Raw genomic sequence first — 18631 nt, forward strand, 5'->3', positions numbered from 1 at the left:
ACGGGCAAGAACTGGGGCTTTTCCTAACTACGTGTTTAATGTTTTAAATGTCTCCGTTTTTAAGAAGCAAATCCTAAGCAGAAAGATAAACTAGTGAAGGCTGTTTTTCTTTCTCTTCTTCTTCTTTTTTTAATTGATAAAAGTAAACTATATTCACTGCAGAAGTCAGGAAATACAGATACATAAAAAGGAAAAGAGGAAACAGAGAACAAAGATCAATCTGCACACCTACCATCTCCCCATTCTGGTTCACAGCATTCGCCGCCTTTCCTTACGTATACTTGGTTAAGGACATATTTCCATGTATTACTTTTTTTTTTTTTAATGCGCTAGACAGCTTTCCAAGCCATTAACTCTACAGTGTGTTCTCATTTCTACAGACTACATGCTATTTTCCATCGTACTTAAACATTCATGGACATTAGACATGATTTCATTTATTTGCCGTTTTAATATTTCGGCACTGAACGTCATCAAGAACATTTTAAGTAATAACTCTGTTTTGTAATTAATTAAATATTTTAACATTTGGGAACAAGCTAGAAACACCAAGCCTAAGTAACTGGGTTAGTGGCAGCTCAACGGCTAACTGGAGGGGCGTGCAGTCACAGTGGTTACACAGCAGAGGCGTGGAGAAGGTGACAAGCCAGCCTGCGTCTGTCTCAATGCTTGGATCAACTCAATGGGAGGGATGTGCAGGAAATCTCTAGGGATCTTTCTGCCCCCACTTTCCTCAGAGTACTGGCCTCACAGACCCAGTGATCTCTTTCACTTGGATTTTAAATCAGAATTTGGGAAATGTGAAAACACTAAAAAAATGAAAAGCGCAAAACAAATCATGCTTTCTCACTGGGCTGAATCATTACTATCTTTTTCAGAAAACATGTACTAAGAGCCCATGTTTTCTAGAGTAAGGCTTCTGGGCTTGATTCCAGTTTTGTCATTTAACAGAACATTAGGAAATTAAAGGAGAGAAGAAAATGTCTTATTTTAGGTAGGAGGGGATTTAATTTTATTTCTATGCCTATCCAAATAACTAAGATTGGAATGGTGTTTTAGAGTTTTCCTTTTACATTCTCTAATGTGTCTTTATACCGACCTGCTAGGGTTAGGACTGCCTTCCTTTAACGGTTAAGGAAACTGCAGCTGAAGGAAGTCACCGGTCAAGTTCACACAGCTAATAAAACAAAGCATGGAATCCTTGCTCTACACCGCTGCTAGGGTCCTTCCAAGGGATAGGTGCTAACTGTGCAGGAGACAGAGCAACTCTACCAGGTATCCCTTGCGAGGAACAATTTCTTTCTTTTTTTTTTTTTTTTTCTTTCTGGATGTAGCAGCCTTATAGGAAAGGCATAATACATTTCAAGAAATCACTGATTAACTCGCCTAGACAGATCTTCAATGGACACAATTTTTCTGACCTGAGAGAAAACATACTTGTGACAGATGAGAATATACTCCATTTTCACTGATCTCCAGAGACCAGGATTCCATATTATCTCTGATAATTCAGTAGAGAACCTCATAACTCCTACTCCTGGGAAACTTCTTTTTAAATATAACCTCTATTCTTGAAGCTGACCTTTATATATTCTGTTCTTTTCTCTTCTGGAGAGATGAAGAGTTGGCTACCTTTTTCTGTCTACCTTTTCTCTTCAAGTACTTCAAGAATGTTATTAAAGCTCAACGCTGGCCTTGGCTTTAGTACAGAAAACACTCAAGGTACTCAGCTGTCAGTGACAAAATTTTGCTCCAGGGTCTTGTCGCCAAAAAGTGGCCATGACCAGGACTTCAAGGGGGGCGCCTGTTTCCCAACAGAGTACCACGCAGCAACAGCCATGAAGGTTTTTTAAAAACCATGATCTCTTGTTTCTAGTTCAAGTTAAGAGTTTGCTCAAATGAAATCTGGCAACAGCGCATATGCCCGGAAAAAAACGTAAGACTTCCAGCAGTCATTCACTTTCCAGTAACTTAAATCTTTGCTGTTATACTATGTTTTCATGACAGTGATTTCAGGAGGAAGGGGAAGCTGGAAGAACCCATCAGGGTAGCAAATCAAACACCTACACCTAATTTTAGATACTGGTCTTGATGCTGCTAAATTACAAGCAGGGAAGTAGAAATAAAACACAGGTACTACCCGCTTCACAGACACAAGGACACTGAACTCGTAACACTCTGAAAAGGATTACTGTCTTTGTCCTGATTTTAGTACTGAAAGGCTCACGTCCCAAGAGACCCCTTGGTCCCGGGCAAACCTGGCGGCACAGTCACCTCCTGTACGTGAGAACCTGCAAGGTCCACGTCTAGAATGACAGGAGTGATGGCGCTAGGTGACAGAAGTCCCTGAAGACTGATGAAAATACTGACTCACCTTAGGATCTCTCTCGATCTATGCGCGGTCTTATCCTCAAGTCCTAATGACTTATTAAAGTACACTGGCGGATTAAATTGTCCACCCACGGAAGGACTCCAGAGACTTACCCCAAACATCTGTCGGAGGTCGGGGTCCCGGAAGCGGAAGGGAATATTGGAGACGTGCAGCCGTTTAGGGGTGGATTTGCTCTCGGAGTTCTCACTACTTTGTGTCTGTGACTGCTGGCCATCCGTCTGGGCTCCCCCTTCTGTCTGCTAAAGCGAAGAAACAGACAACATGGAGCGAAAAATAAATAGATTACTTCACGAGAATTCTGTAAAATTAAGGCCCCGCCCGACCCCACATGTTCTTAAACAATTCTCAAAGTGTCTTTAAGCAAAAATTAGAGTTGTCCCTTCACAGGGGGAAAAAAAAAAAAACCAAGCATGATACCTCGTTCAAATTGCTATCATTTACAATTCGAGTATTTTTTTTTTAATTTTTATTTATTTATTTGACAGAGATCACAAGCAGGCAGAGAGAGGGGGGAAGCAGGCTCTCCGCTGAGCAGAGAACCCAATTCGGGGCTCGATCCCAGGACCCTGGAACCATGACCCGAGCCGAAGGCAGAGGCTTTAACCCACTGAGCTACCCAGGTGCCCCTCGAGTATTTTGAATATTTACAGAACATTAATAAAATGGGAGAAAAGAGGAATACTAAGTGACCTGCCCAGGACCACGTGGAGCTCCATTAGATATGAAAGATACCAAAACTGAAGACATAAAAATGGTACCATTATTCTTCGATTCTTAGTGCAGTTTTCCACTTCTGAGATCTTTCTATTTTGAAAGTGAAGAGTCTATTGTACGTAGTTGAGGTCACTGCATTTTTGGTCTATCATTTTAGGAAATAAGGGAATATCTGAATGTTTCATTCCCTCTATTAGTTCCAGAGTTTATGACTACGGGGTCACCATAGTATCCCAACATTATTCCTGACGAGGAGACACCTAATGACAATGGGCATTTGGCTTCAACTTGAAGGAGCATCTACTCTGAAACCCATCAGCACTCTCCTCCTAATCCATGTGATTGCACCTGACAAACCCGCCTGACGTCAGCCCAGGGATCCCCAGGCTCCTGCAGCCCAGAGCAAGGCCCCATTTACAAAATCTGCTGGGAGAGGCTTTATGAGTCCAGCATAACCTACTGGACAATGTAAACACTGGGTCTATGTATCCCCACAGTGAAAGGGCACATGTAAGCATGGGTGTACTTTTAATCCTCAATCTCTTTTGCAACATGGCAGGCTTTTTTGCCTCCCGATAAATCCTCAAAACAGTTGCGACAGAGAGAAACACTTTTGACAAACATCCAACAGGTGTGAAACAGTCTAGGTATTCAAAAGTATTCATCTGGCAATTTAGAAACCTTATGTTTTCACTATTCCCTGTGAGGTGCACACCAAACCAGACGGCTCGTGGAGCTGATTAAACCAAGAGTGGAACTCACTGTTCTTAGTATCTCGAGTGAGTTACAACTGAGTCCCTAACGGATTCTTCTGCGTGATGCAGAACAGAGCCCTCCCTTTGACCCAACCTTCAAGTCAAAGAAACTGTGAATCACAGATACTTTTGGCTCAGAGACATTACCAACCATCTCGAAATGGAGTTTGAGACTTTAAAATATAAAGGATAATCAGGAATAAACCCAGAATGAATGCTAGCTTTTCAAGTGTCAATCGAAGTGATGGCAGCTTTTATCTCATTCCATTCAGGCCTTGCAGATGGCTTAAATGTGCAATGATTCATTTGATATAAAAATAGCAGAAAAGGGAAGAGCTATGAAGCAATGTTCTGCGAAAGTGTAAGGTTTTCAATCATCAATCTGGGCACAATGCAGACTAAACAAAACAAGTCCATTCAAAGACGAAACTCACTTAAGTTACTGAAACAGCATCAGGGACACCAAAGCAATAAGCAGTTAAGCATAAGCATCGACTACAACTAATGACCACCCCAGCACCTTCAGACTCGCCTCTTACATTTCACAGCTGGAGCCAAAGTTTAAAACCACCAGATCTGACCTGCAGAATATCAGTGCATCACTCTGATAAAAAGTCACCAGTTTTATATATAATTTACCCATGTAGTTCATATAATGAAGTGGCAGGATAAATGAAAACTGATTATTTCAAAGTATGTTGCCCAACGTACTTGTCACTTCAAGTTTTTACGGCCTTGAAGACGCAATTTAAGCAGGATAGAAGCCAGATTGGATCATTTTCTGCCTTGTAGTGAAAACCTACATTTTAAGTTTTTTTCTTATTTAAGTAATCTCAAAACTGCAGTTTAACATACATAGATAAAAACGCAGAAATCAGAAGCATGAATGAATGTTCACAAAGAAAATATACCCAATCGAACTATCAAATCAGAGAGCAACAGAACCCCAGGAGCACCCTAGTCACTGTCCCCTTGTGAAAGGGTCCCCACTGCCCCAACTTCTAATTCAATAGATTAATTTGGCTGTTCCTGAATTGGAACAAAACAAAACAAAAAAAGAAATAAAAGAAAAAGAAAAGGAATTATACAGTATGTACTCTGTTGTGTTTGTCTTCCTGTATGCATTCTGTCTGTCTAATACACATACCTACATTGTTGTAATTCATCCATTCTTCTTTCATTTTGTAAACATATAGGACTTACTGGAGTTGCTTCCAGTTTTGGGGTATTAAGGATAATGTTCCTGTGAATATTCTTGCTACATTCTCGTCTTTCGGTGCAAATAGCCATTTCCGTCGGGTACACATGCACGTAGGAGTGGATTTGCTGGGTTTAGGACACACACTAAGTTCAGCCTTACCAGATATCACCAGTTTTCCCAGTGGCTGTACTGACTTATTCTCCGCCGTGGATGGCTGTGAGAGTTCTATCTGCTCTCAGTATTGTCATTTTCATTGTAAAAATCCTGGCGGGAGGCAGGGCAGGGGCACCATATTGTGGTTTTAATTTGCCTTCTTCTCTTTAAACCTCAGATCCTTCCTGCTTTCCACTTAGGAGAATTTTGTTGAAAAGCGGGAACTCCCTGTGAAATAGCAACTATTTCTTCAGCCCATACTACATCATAGACCCTCCTGTAAACCTTTTAATAACACTTATACTTTATATAGTGTTTACTATTTGCCGAACACTGGCCTACGCACTTTATGTCTTTTAATTAATATAATTCTTAACAACAAACCCTAAGAGTAGGTACTGTTTCTTTTTTAAACATGAGAATGTAGGAGGTACTATTATTTACCCCACTTTTCAGATAAGGAATCTGAAAACCAGAAAGACTGCCCAAGTTCTGGATCAGGGGTTCAAACACAGGCAGTTTGGCCCCAGAGTATATGGTCTTAACCACTACGTCATGTTGGAATGTATATGCACTTTTATCTTCTCTAATGCTCACAATAATCTACAAGGCAGGCACTATTACTACCCCAATGGACAGAGGCAGAAAGTAAGACACAGAGAGGTGAAGCAGGTGCCCAAGGCCCTATTAAGTGGCAGAGCAGCAACTGAAAACCAGGTGGCTTTCATGTGCCAGCCTCCTGCCCAGCATGGCACCCATGCTTCCTCCTTCTCATTAGAAGGGAGAACGCGTGTGGATTCCACTCTTTCTTAGGACCCTCATGGGACGGAGCAAGACCTCCCCTGGGCTGCAGGCAGGCATGGGGTAAGACAAGGAAAGCTGTCCAAGAATGACATATATTTTGAGGGAAGATTAACAGGTCAGGCCACAAAGGGAGGAAAAACAAGACTAGGAAAACTGGCAAAGGCACACTGGCACTCACAGGAAACAGCCAGACAGCTACTAAACGGATACTCAAAGGGGCTGAGCGGCAGATTTCTGTGCACAGTGGACATAGGAACATGAAATACACATTGGGGGTGCCTGGTGCTCAGTCATTAGGCGTCTGCCTTCGGCTCAGGTCATGATCCTAGGGTCCTGGATGGAGCCCTGCACTGGGCTCTCTGGGGAGCTTCTCCCTCTCCTCCTCGCCTGTGCTCTCTCATATCTCTGTCTCTCTCTCTCTCAAATAAATAAAATCTTAAAAAAAAAAAAAAGGAAATATACACTGAATGTAATTAAACGAGATACTTCCCCATTCGACATCCCCAACTTTAAGTTTGCCTCAATATCAACTACTAATTGTTGAAATACATCAGACAGAAGAAGTAAGGAGAAGTTTTTAGGCTATATCTTTTTTTTTTTAGGCTGTATCTTTGGCAAAGTGGACAGCAGAACTGTTTGTTCTGAGAAAAATCTCAGTGTACACTACTGGTTTGCTTTATTTTCTATTGTTAGCTACTGAGCCACTTTATGGACTGTATAAACAACCTCCCAAGGTTCTGTTCTTCCCTTCTGTGGTCATTTTTTGACCTAATTTATTCGCTGGGCAGGGGATGAAACAGAAGAGGCTGGAGTCTGTGTGCCGCAAGTTTACAGTGAGGGCTGCCCGTGGCACTGCTGATGCAATCTTGGGACTAGTGGCTATGCATCTCTTTAAACAATCTGGCTGCCCCAGTGAGGTCTAGCTATCTGTGCACACCGCAGAGGAGCCTGGAGCTTTTTACAACGAGAAGCAAATAAGATTTATAAGTCTCAAAGCCTCATTCTAGAAATGAAAACTAAAAATGTCTTGGTTTGATGAACTCACACTTTTAAAATTCCTATAACTGTGAAGTGGATTAATTTTCTGACTTCTCTATGAAATAGTGGCAATATTTCCACTATGGACTGTGAAAAGAGTGTTCTGGGCAATATGAGATGAAGTATTACTTTCCAAGTCTCTATCATAGTAACATTTAACACATAATCTGTAATACTAAGGAATCTCTTGATAAATTCAGAAATAATATACTTTGATTTATGGATTTTCTTCAATATTTATTTTCTTCAATATTTATTCCTTTTGTTTTCTGAGATGACTTCATTTCTTATTTTCACCTCTGTGAGGCTGAAGAGGAAGAAGAAGAAATTTCATTCACAGCAAATTTCTTGAGAATCAGATTCATGTCTGAAAACATCTACTAAATTAATCCATGTCAATGATAGTTTGGGTATCTAGGTTGAAATTCTAGGTTAATTCTAGGTTGAGGGGCGCCTGGGTGGCTCAGTGGGTTAAAGCCTCTGCCTTCAGCTCAGGTCATGATCTCAGGGTCCTGGGATCGAGCCCCGCATCGGGCTCTCTGCTCAGCGGGAAGCCTGCTTCCTCTTCTCTCTCTCTGTCTGCCTCTCTGTCTACTTGTGATTTCTGTCTGTCAAATAAATAAATAAAATCTTTAAAAAAAAAAAAAATTCTAGGTTGAAAAGAATTCCTTTAGAATTCTGAAGGCAGCTCTAAAGCATTGTCTAGCTTTCCATGCTGCTGTTCAGAAACCCGAAGGCATTCTTTCCTCCCATTCTCTCTGGTTTGGAGACTGTCCAGTGTGTCTAGTGTGCTATAATTTCATAATGATATCCCTTAATGTGAGTTTGTTTTATTCTGATCTATTTTGCTAGTAATTCTGTAGTCTCTTTTAAATTGAAAATTAATGTCCTTCAGTCCTGGGAAGTCTTCTTGAATTATTTTGCTGATGATTCCCACCCTACACATTTGGTCTTTCTCTCTGGAACTTGCATTATTGGACACTGGATGTTTTGGACTGGCCCTCTTATTTTCATACTTCTTTATTTCCTCTCTGGCTTTGGGTCTTTTTTTTTTTTTTTTTGGATAATAGGTGTTTAATTCCTTATTTGAAAACTTTGGGGCCAAATGGATAACAGAATTCAGAAGTTTTAGGATTTTAGGAAGGTAATGGGTATAACCCATAATGTTACTCAATCAGACTTGGGACAGTGATATTTCTTTATGTGCGTTCATATAAATATGACAAAGATATATACCGGTTGTGAGTTTTGCTGCTAACTTATGAAAAATCATCTGATTTTCAGAACATTTTTGCATTTTAGATTGTGGATAAGGGACTATAGACCTCTACTTCTTTGATCTCATCTTCCAGCCCACCCACAAAGTTTTCACATTTTGTTGACTTTTTTTCCTTTAAGATTTTATTTATTTGACAGAGACAGAGAGAGAGAGAGAAGCAGTCTCCCCACTGAGCAGGGAGCCCCATGAGGGGCTTGATCCCAGGAACCCCAGGATCATGACCTGAGCCGAAAGCAGAGGCTTAATTGAGCCACCCAGACACCCCTGTTGCCATGTGTTTAATTTCAAGGCTCATTTTTCTTCTCTGAATCCCACAGTCTCCACCCTTTTAAACTTCATTCTTGTTTAGAATCTTCAGTATCTTCTCTTTATCTCTCTAAAGCTGTAGATTATTGCTTTGGTAGTTGTTCAGAAGTAAAAGTTTCTTTTCATTCCCAATTTCCTTTGTTTGCTTCTTTTCTCTATCTTGCACGTTGTAGGTTTCCTCAGGAATCTAGCTATCCTTGGTTTTGGCTTAGAATTAAGAATTGAGTGGGGGGAGGTAGCTAAAAAAACTGGTAATTCTAAATGGATGGGGTGGAGGGGCATGAGGACTTGGACTCACTCCAGTTAGGTAAGCGATGTGTTGGGGGAACCCCCTGACATGTCCATCTTCAAGTCTTTCCTCTTGGGTCAGTTAGGCTCCCAGAAAAGAGTTTTCCAGTCTTCTATCCGGAGCTGTCAGTTTCTGCAACTTCTAAAATTTTTGTGGTGTAAATGGAATTATTTCTCGGGACTTCTCCCACAACTGGCTTAGAAATAAGTTCGTGCGGGTCTGCTAAGCTCATCACTAACTGGGACATCTGCTTTCTAGCTTCCAAAATTACTAACTCTCCTATTCTTATTGGTTTATAGCCCTAAAAACACAGAAACACAAAAACCATTTACTGCATTCTTGGAGGAAGCAAAACTAGATGGGTGTATTCAAAAGTAACCTGGAAATAACTCCTGTTTGATAAAACCTTATAATACCATATGTACATATGCAACAAAGCGTATGTGTGTTTTGAGCTAACATGTATAAAATATTTTGGCAAATACCGCTTGCTTTCAAAAGAACCTTTGATTCTCAGGGAGAGCCTTCATTACAGCCCTTTGCCAACGCACACTTAAAAGGCTGTGGGAGAATAAGCAGAGACCTTGACAATGAGACATGGTTCTCGGCGAACAGTAAGCCTGTAAATATAAATACCAAGTCTTTTCCTTTCTCTGTTCTTCAGAGACTGAAACTACTCCACATAGAAGCTGAATCTGATTAAAGTATTTTGGAATAAGGAGACATGACAACTAACTGCAATATGGGATCCGGAACTGGGTTTAGAACAGAAAAAAGGACATTAGTGGAAAAACTGGTAAAATGTGAATAAGGTCTATATTCTGCCTTAGTACTGTACCAACACTTCTTAATGTCTTGTTAGGAAAGTTGTACTGTATCCATGCAAGGTAATGACATTAGGGGAAGTTAGGTGAAGGATTATGCAGAAATTTTTTGCATTATTTTTGCCACTTTCCTGTGAATCTAAGATTATTTCAAAATAAAAAGTTCAAAAGAAGGGAAAGGTATTTGGGGATGCCAGATTCTAAACCCTAAAGAATATTAAAACACAAAGAATGTCTAGTTGGTTTAATGACTATACACAAGCACAACTGTGGACAAATGCTTGTAATTGTATTCAGTATGCGGGTTGGACCACTTATCAAAGTCAGAAATGGGCTGAAAAGTCTATTCATTCCAAATTACTGGCATGGTGAAGAAAAAAGCACATTTAATCTGAAACCACTATTATGTACTCCCAAATCAGAAGCTATTTAACTTACAAATCTCCTTTTCTTACAGAAGGTAAGCCCCAAGAAGTGTCATCTCCTGCAGCAGCTTCCCTGAAGATCTCATCATTTTGAGAACAAAAGCATGATTCCTGGTTGGGTTCAATTTCTTTCGGATGGGGACTGGTATTCAGTTAAAGTTTAAGCGGATCCTTCTCATAGGATGAATCAGGGATTTTCACAATGTTACAAAGTCAGTCACATACGGTATAAGGGACATGGTTCTGAAAACTGCAAAGTTCAAGACTGAACTTATCAAAAGATAGCAGATATTTCTCTTAACTGCTAAAAGTAGAGCTGCCTTGTCAATCGCCATGTATTTCAGACAGCTGTGAAATCAGGCAACCATTACCAAAGTTTCACTTGGGAATATTCACATTGGTTCTGTTAAAAGAACCACACTGTGTCCAGGAGGGAGTCACTCATGCCAATAAGCCCCAGGTTCAGCAAACCAAAAGTGAACTCCGTTTCTTTGCAGGGCTCTGCCAGAAAAGCAAGGCCCAGGTCAACCAATCAGACTTGCCTGCTCAGCGAACGTTACCTGACCTGGCTCTGCACCATGTAAGGAAAGCAACCTTGCTCTAACCAATCAGCAAATGCCCAGTGTAACTTCCTTGTTCCTGCTCCTTTCTGCCTATAAAATCTTTTGTACAGCTCTTCCGGGCTCCTTTCTACCTGCTTAGATTGGATGCAGCCCAACTCACGAGTCACTGAACACGGCCAAGAAGAACTGCGTAATTTACTCAGTTGAATTTTGTTAACAGTTAAAAATTTACACAAAAATGAAATTTCATTAATTTTTCTCTATTACCCTTTTCAAATTTAAATGATTCCAATTTATATAAAATAAGACCATGATGTATCTTATACCCAAGAAAATCTAACGAAAAGATCACTCCCAAAATAGTTTTAAGTGCATCTAAAAGCACAGGTGTAGGGGCGCCTGGGTGGCTCAGTGAGTTAAAGCCTCTGCCTTCGGCTCAGGTCATTATCCCGGGGTCCTGGGATTGAGCCCCGCATTGGACTCTGCTTGGCGGTGAGCCTGCTTCCCCTCCTCCCCTGCCTGCCTCTCTGCCTGCTTGTGATCTCTGTCAAATAAATAAATAAAATCTTAAAAAAAAAACAAAAAAAACACACACACACAGATGTATGCGTGTACTTCAAAAATCTCGCAGCAATACCTCCCAATGGGTAGAATGGCAGTTCTACAGGATGTTAACAGGTATTTTGCAGAACATGGGTTTCGTGGTCAAATAAATTTGGGAAATACTAGGCTAAGCAAAGTCAACAGGTTTCCTATTTTCTCCCCAAACATGTATTACACATATAATTCATTCCTTTCTTTTTGTAGAGCCGGCTCTAACATTCACTGATAAAGGTATGGCTCTTAGGGCACCAGCTCCTATGCAGGCGAGGGAAGAAAGATTCTCTCAGGAGAGAGAACTGGATGGCCCATTCATTTCATAAATTAAGGCTGCCTATGACACCTTCTTTGAAATAATTATATAATAACAGTATTGTAGCTAATGCTTACTGACATTTACTCTGTGCCAGGCATTATCTTCAGTACTTGCTATTCATTTTCTCATTTAATCCAAAAACCCCTATCAGGTAGGAACTATTATCACCATTTTTACAGATGAGGAAAATGAGCACTAGAGTTATAATTTTCAGATGGTTACGCATTTAGCAAATGGAAGGAGGAGCTGGGAGCTAAACCCAACTCTACCTGATTTCTGATCAGAGAGATTTCTGGGCTCAAGCACCCTAACCACAATCACAGTATTATGTAATAAAGTTTTTTCTAAAACAACTTTGAAAACCAAATTTCAGTTTTTCCTGATAAAATTTTAAAAAGTGGGTTGGGATACTTTTCATTAGGTCATTTTACGTTACCTTAAAGAAAGGGGGGGGAGGGACTACAACCCATGTTGGTCCACCATTTGAAGTATTTTTATAAATGTTTATATTGGAGTGTGTGATGGCTTAAAACATGGTGGAATCAGAGCATATGAATTCCTTCTTCGAGAGTCAAAATGCCCTAATATGATCAAATGATTTTCTAAAGAGTAAAATCTTGACCTCATGCTTATTTGCTGAAAATAATGGTATTTCACATTGCTCAAACTTGTGATAGAAAACTTGCGATATACTAAACATAAAATTATTTTATCTAATGCCACCATCAGACACAATTTTTGGGGCACGGAAAATTGAATTTATGTCTCTGTAGAGCAATTCACTAGTCAAGAAAAATTACTTTTAGATTTAGTTATTTTTAAAAGAAATGCTTATGCATTTCCTTTGTGTATTTGAATACTGCTATGACAACCCAAATTCTGAGACTCTGGTCTTGTCTGGGCATTTAAATGTAAGCACACTTTTTTTTTTTTCAATTAACTAGTAATTCAATTTTCTTCAGATAATATCTAGTTCCACCTTCTCAGTAGGTCAAAGTGCTATAAAAAGGAATTACAAAAGGCATCATTTGTGTATGTAATATCATCATAAGCTGGTATCCCACTGTGAAATAGAAACCATAGCAAGTCACTTATTTTTTTAAACCAAGAGTGAGAATCATAGAAAAATTATATATAATGTAAAATAGGGAAACATGCACAGAAGATCACCTCAATTAAAAACTTTATCCTTAACTGAACACTTCTTTAATATTTTAATGTACAATTTTAGAATGAAAGATATCTGTACATTCTAGGTGGAGTTCTTCAGTTTAAAGTCGAACAATCAGTGGAAGCTAAGAAGACATCCCTGTGGATGCCTTTTATTTTTTATCATTTGCATGGGGAGGCAGAAGAAAAGCATGTGGCTGAAAGCAGATTTCCTGAGCTCTGTTATCAGCAAGCTGTAACCTTCTGTGTTCAATTCACTTAGAACTGTTGACCTCTGTTGTAAAAGGCAGGCATAAAATGATTTCTAAAATCTATTTTAGCTTTAAAACTCAGTGATTCTAATCAGTTTACTGATTTCAAAAAATAGTACAAGATATTTATGAAAAATGTACAACTCTTTAGACAGGTTAAGAAAACCCATGCCCATAAATGAACCATTAGTGCTTCTTTATTCTGGCCCTAACACAGGAGAGCAGGAAAGGGCAGCAGAGCACAGAATTACCATTCCCAGCACTGCTTAGTTCTAGTTGCTTTTGGTAGGGGACGGAGTTGGTGGGGTGGGTAAGTAAAAGTAAATAAAAGTAAAAGTAAATAAATGAATGAAGACACTCAAGGGAGAAGCAACAATCATCATGAGGCTAACAATATTAACAATATGCTGAAAGGTGTCTTGAGTGTCATGAACCAAAGGGCAAGTTTCTCCACTAAAAATATCCATGTCTGGGGTGCCTGGGTGGCTCAGTCGCTGGAGCATCCAACACTTGATTTCGGTTCAGGTCATAATCTCAGGATTAGGGTTAGGGTGGGATCAAGCCCTGCATCAGGCTCCGTGCTCAGCGGTAATCTGTGTCTCTCCTCTTCCCTCTGACCCTCTCTCCTGCTCTCATGCGTGCTCTAATAAATAAAAAAAATCTTAAAACAAAAATATCCAAGCCTGGCTTGGAGTGTGGTTTTCTGTAGCAACTCTTGCACTTTCAGACCGGCCTACAGTCTACTCATGGATCGAGCTCTGAAACGGCCAAGACGATCACAGGCATAACTGGTAAATTGGAAACAATGGTGGATGGTTTGTGCAGGCTCACCATCTTTTCCCTTTTATTACTCTGGAGGGGAAATGAGGGATTCTCCTGGGAGAGGACAGTCAGATGAGTAACTTCCTCTGTGCTCCCAGGCCTTCTAGTTCTAGCTGGGAAGCAGGCATGCTAACGATGACGCCTACGCTGCAGGCTGGGGGTCACATGGGCCACGACACGCAACGTGAGAGAAGGATTTGGGCCCCATGCTTCCCATTATGTTCCAGAAATCCTCACTTGGGCAAATGGACCCATGTTAAGGGCTATCACTCCTTGGCTCTGTTTTAGTGGGATACCAGTCCACAAGGCACTTGCCAGTAAGGGAGTCAGTGGGCAATTCCAAGGAGGATGATCACACTGATCTTCTGATAGAGAAAGTGACAGAAAAGCTGGCTTCAACTCCAAGAAAGAGCATGCAACAAAGCAAAGAAACCGAGGATGGTGGACAGCATGGTGTTCTTGTTACCTTTCATTCAGAAGTGTGCCTGAAGGCTACCAGTGTGGAGGGCTGTGGGGTGTACGGCTGACCCACACAGTAAAGGAGGGTCCCTCAGCTGTGCCTTCAAATCTCTGCTTTACAGCCATCAACAACTCTGTTCAAATACTTCAAAAGAGAATATTAACATTTCCTACTAACCAGTCACAGATGCTGAACCTTTATGATTTCTTTTTTTCTTCACTCAAAAAACACCTATTAGGGTGCCTGGGTGGCTCAGTGGGTTAAGCCTCTGCCTTTGGCTTGGGTCATGATCTCAGGGTCTTGGGATTGAGCCCCATGTCGGGCTCTCTGCTCAGTGGGGAGCCTGCTCCCCCGGCACCCGCCTGCCTCTCTGCCTATTTGTGATCCCTCTCTCTCTGTCAAATAAATAAATAAAATCTTTAAAACAAAACAAACAAAAAACATTTATTAAACATCCATTATGCGCCACTGGGAGTAATAAGAGGGCAAGCAGTAACTCCCGTCCTCAAGGAAAACATAGTTGACTGGGTGGGCAGAATGTGCACGTGGACACAACCCTCTGAAGAGGACTCATGAAGCCTGTCTACCGCACATGCTCCAGTCACTTACGCCTGCCAGCACGTGGAAGAGCATCTAAACACACACACAGCTGAGGTCCTTTCTTCTCTGCAGGCAGGCGTGGGGTAATCAGGACCCCTGGCTGCCATCTCTTGGCTAACGTGCAGTATGGGACAAACTGACTGTCAAAACAGGTTCTTATCTAAAGAGCACAAGAAGCTAGCCCAATGTGAAAACCAACTTCTGAAATACGTTTTAGAAATAAAATTCCAGATTTCATTGCTTATTTCTCATTTTTGTAGGTTTTTTGTTGTTGTTGTTCTCTCAGACAAGATGAGACCATTCAAAATAAACAAAATCTGTATTGCACTATAACTGTGGCTCACAAGAATAAAACCACAAATCAAGGATATCAAAAGACAACTGATTTTAAAGATGGTTCTAGGGGCGCCTGGGTGGCTTAGTCATTAACTGTCCACCTTCGCTCAGATCATGATCCCAGGGTCCTGGGATGGAGCCCTGCATCAGACTCCCTGCTTGGCAGGAAGCCTGCCTCTCCCTCTCCCAATCCCCCTGCTTGTGTTCCCTCTCTCACTGTCAACTAAACAAATTAAAAATAAATAAATAAAACTAAAAGATGGTTTTAAAAAAGCAAGTAAAGGGGCTCCTGGGTGGCTCAGTTGGTTTCAAGTGTCCAACTCTTGGTTTCGGCTCAGGTCACAGCCTGAGTCGGGCTCTGTGGTCAGCGGGGAGGCTGCTTGAGATTCTCTCCCTCTCCCTCTGCCCCTCCCCCTGCAGTGTGTGCACTTTCTCTAAATAAGTAAAATCTTTTTTTTAAAAAGGCTATTAAAGAACGATGTAAACCAGTAATTTCCCAAACATCTCTCATTCCTGTTCAGTGCAATCCTGTAACTAGGCACTGCTGGCTCATGTAATAGACGGGGAATCTGGAGTTTGGGAGGTGAAATGATTTATTCAAGATGCAGTTCTTGCACTGAGGAGGACACACTCTTTGACTCCGCTCTCCTTGTTTTACTCCATCACTGTCGTGTATTCTACCGTGGCAACGTCTCTCCCACTCATCCTTCCTCCCCATAACCGCTGCAGCCCCCTGGTCCAGAACCTCGGAAGACTCTTTCCTAACCGGCCCCTGCTTCTCCCCCTCATCTGGTACGCAACCTATCGGTCTCCTGCAAGCACAGCTCTGCTCACTTCCATTTCCTGGCTCAAAAACCGCCGATAAAGTCATTTCTCAGCCGGGCATTCAAGTACCCTTCCCGATTTGCACTCAAGCGACTTTTCTTCCACTTTATTTTCCTCTGTATCCACCAACCACCCCAAGCTTCAGGCTGCTGGAAACCAGAAACTGTTTTTATTCAAAGACATCTGATCTTGTCCATCTCTCTAACTCTGCTTTGAGAAATGACTTTCCCAATTCTTCCCATCATGTTCTAATTCTGTGCACGTTCCCGTTCTAATCACTCTTCATAGGAAGACCAGGATCAATGCCACCCGCCTCGGGAAGTCTAAGCTTCTCCCTCCTCAGGCCTCCCATCGTACCTCCTTTAACTCCCCCGACCATCTGAGAAACTGCTAAGTGCCAGGCACTGTGGTAAGTCCGAGAACGCGAAGATGAACTAGAAGGAACGTTTTCTTTAGAAGCTTACAGTCTAATTAAGGAGACAAAAGGGAATAAAAAAACAACATCTTGTAAGTTCCACAAAAAGTGGTCAACCTAGGAGTCCACCTGAGCCTCAGTGAAGGACAAGCTTGGCTTTGCCTGGGACACTGAAGCAAGGCTTCCCAGCAGAGCTGACACTTGAGCTGAGTGGGACAAGATGCACAGACGCCGGCTAACGGGACTGGTGCGAACACATACGCTGTCTCCTGTCGCTGAGCTGGAGCTGGGGAACCCAAGTGGCGAGATGGAGAGAAGGGACTCTGAATTCCCCTACTGCAAAACCCTCACGTGCACGAAGGACTAGTTTATGAACCACAGTAAAAAACAGTGTTTGTGGAAGCAGGCTTTAAACAAAGTGTTACAGAAATTTAAGGAATCATTTCTTTGTAAATAACAAAGCTTCCTATCTACCTTTTGAATGTAACTGGCCATAGGAATTACCAGATCCATTTTAAGAAACATGCCAGTGGAGAGTAAAAGTTTACCAGAATAATCTATTCATGTTGTCAAATCTGAGTTTTACGACGTACTGCTCTACTGTTCAGTCTATGCACACGCTCCCCCCAGAACACCCACACGCTCACAACTGCCAAAGGCAAATGGCTTAAGAGCAATGAATTCACACTCCCATTTAAATGTACACATTAAACAAATAAGAAGCGTCTTCAACCAGAGCCTCCTAATTTCTCATTATTAGGATTAGGGATGGGGGGGTGGCCAGGAGAAAGCCACAGCTCTGTCGGCTGAAAGTGGCAAGTCTGGTAAAGGCCCTAAGGGGGGATCACAGTTCTTCTATCTTGAGCTCGTGTTCTGACTGAGGTGAGTGGTGGAGCAGCCAGCAACGTGAAGGGGAGATCCTGGAAATGAGAGAATCACAGAGGAGCTAGAGAGATACGCTCTCCTCACACCCGTGGCCAATGGTGAAACTACAACCACAAGGAGGGGACACATGAGAGAGCCCAACAGAGAGAAAAGGCCAAGCAGACCTGAGAGCTGGCTGAACTCTGGACTCTTCCCAACTCTTCCCAACCCACAAACAGATGAATTGACAGAGGGTGGAAGCTTTACAAGCTCAAGGTGCTTAAATACAACATCTGCCCAAATCCCTGGCTGACCACAAGCTACGGAGACACAGGGTTAACGCCTGGCCAGGCTAGAAAGTAAAAACAAGAGGGGAAAAATCACTAAGATTTTGTGCAGAAACAGCAGTGGCTGCACACCATTGAGAAGTCACAGTCCACAGTTTAAGTCAAGCAAATCACTTGAAAAATACACATATACACACACCTATACCTCTAAAAAAAATACATTTCAGAGTTGCTGAAATATATTATTAAAATGTCCAGGTTATTAAGAAAGTTACAATACCTATAAAGAAACATGAGAGTTTGGCCCAGACTCTAGATAAGAAATGGACCCTTGAGTGGGTCTGGATGTTGGACTCAGCAGGTGACTTTTAAGTGGCAATTACACATGTATTCAAAGAATGAAGGAAATATGATGACAAGGAATCTCAACAGAGGAACAAATCACATATGAGAATTCTAGAGTTGGAACGCACAGTAACTGAAATAAAAAATTCACGAGATGGGGTCACAAGCTGATGCAATGTGGCAGAACGAGAGTGAGTGGACTGGAAGAGACGTCAACAGAAATTCTCCACTCTCGTGAACAGAAAGACAAAACATCAAAGAAAAATGAACAGAACTTCAGATTCTGTTTCGATTGAACTCAGAGACAAATAAACAAAAAAACCAGAACTTGAACCTGTGGGTGACTGACATCAAGTTCCCAACATATTTGTGGTGAAAGTCCCAGGAAGAGAGGAGAAAGAGAAAAAACAAATAGTTGAAGAAATTGTGTTCAAAAACTTGCCAAATATGATAAAAAAATATTAATCTACAGACCCAATCTCAATAGATTCCAAGTTTGATAAAAACAAAGAGATCCACATGAGAGTCAAACTGCTCAAAGCCAAAGATACACTGAAAATCTTGAAAGTAGCAAGAGAAAAGCAATTCATCACAGAA

The 18631-nt window shown here is 41.4% G+C and overlaps 1 protein-coding gene across 23 annotated transcripts in view; it reads right to left on the reverse strand.

Annotated features, from left to right (window-relative positions):
• Window positions 1-18631, reverse strand: part of RBFOX2 (RNA binding fox-1 homolog 2) — a 263261-nt gene that overhangs the window by 31858 nt on the left and 212772 nt on the right. For 15 of the 23 annotated variants that reach the window (XM_032836559.1, XM_032836550.1, XM_032836552.1 and 12 more), the window contains one exon: window positions 2485-2631. In XM_032836559.1, coding sequence (XP_032692450.1) covers window positions 2485-2631 — 147 coding nt within the window. The remainder of the gene's footprint in view (window positions 1-2484; window positions 2632-18631) is intronic. The other 8 variants (XM_032836560.1, XM_032836553.1, XM_032836551.1 and 5 more) reach the window with 1 other exon arrangement.

Source organism: Lontra canadensis, unplaced genomic scaffold (genome assembly GCF_010015895.1).
Source record: "Lontra canadensis isolate GAN:19392208 unplaced genomic scaffold, GSC_riverotter_1.0 scaffold93, whole genome shotgun sequence".
NCBI classification, from domain to species: Eukaryota; Metazoa; Chordata; class Mammalia; order Carnivora; family Mustelidae; genus Lontra; species Lontra canadensis.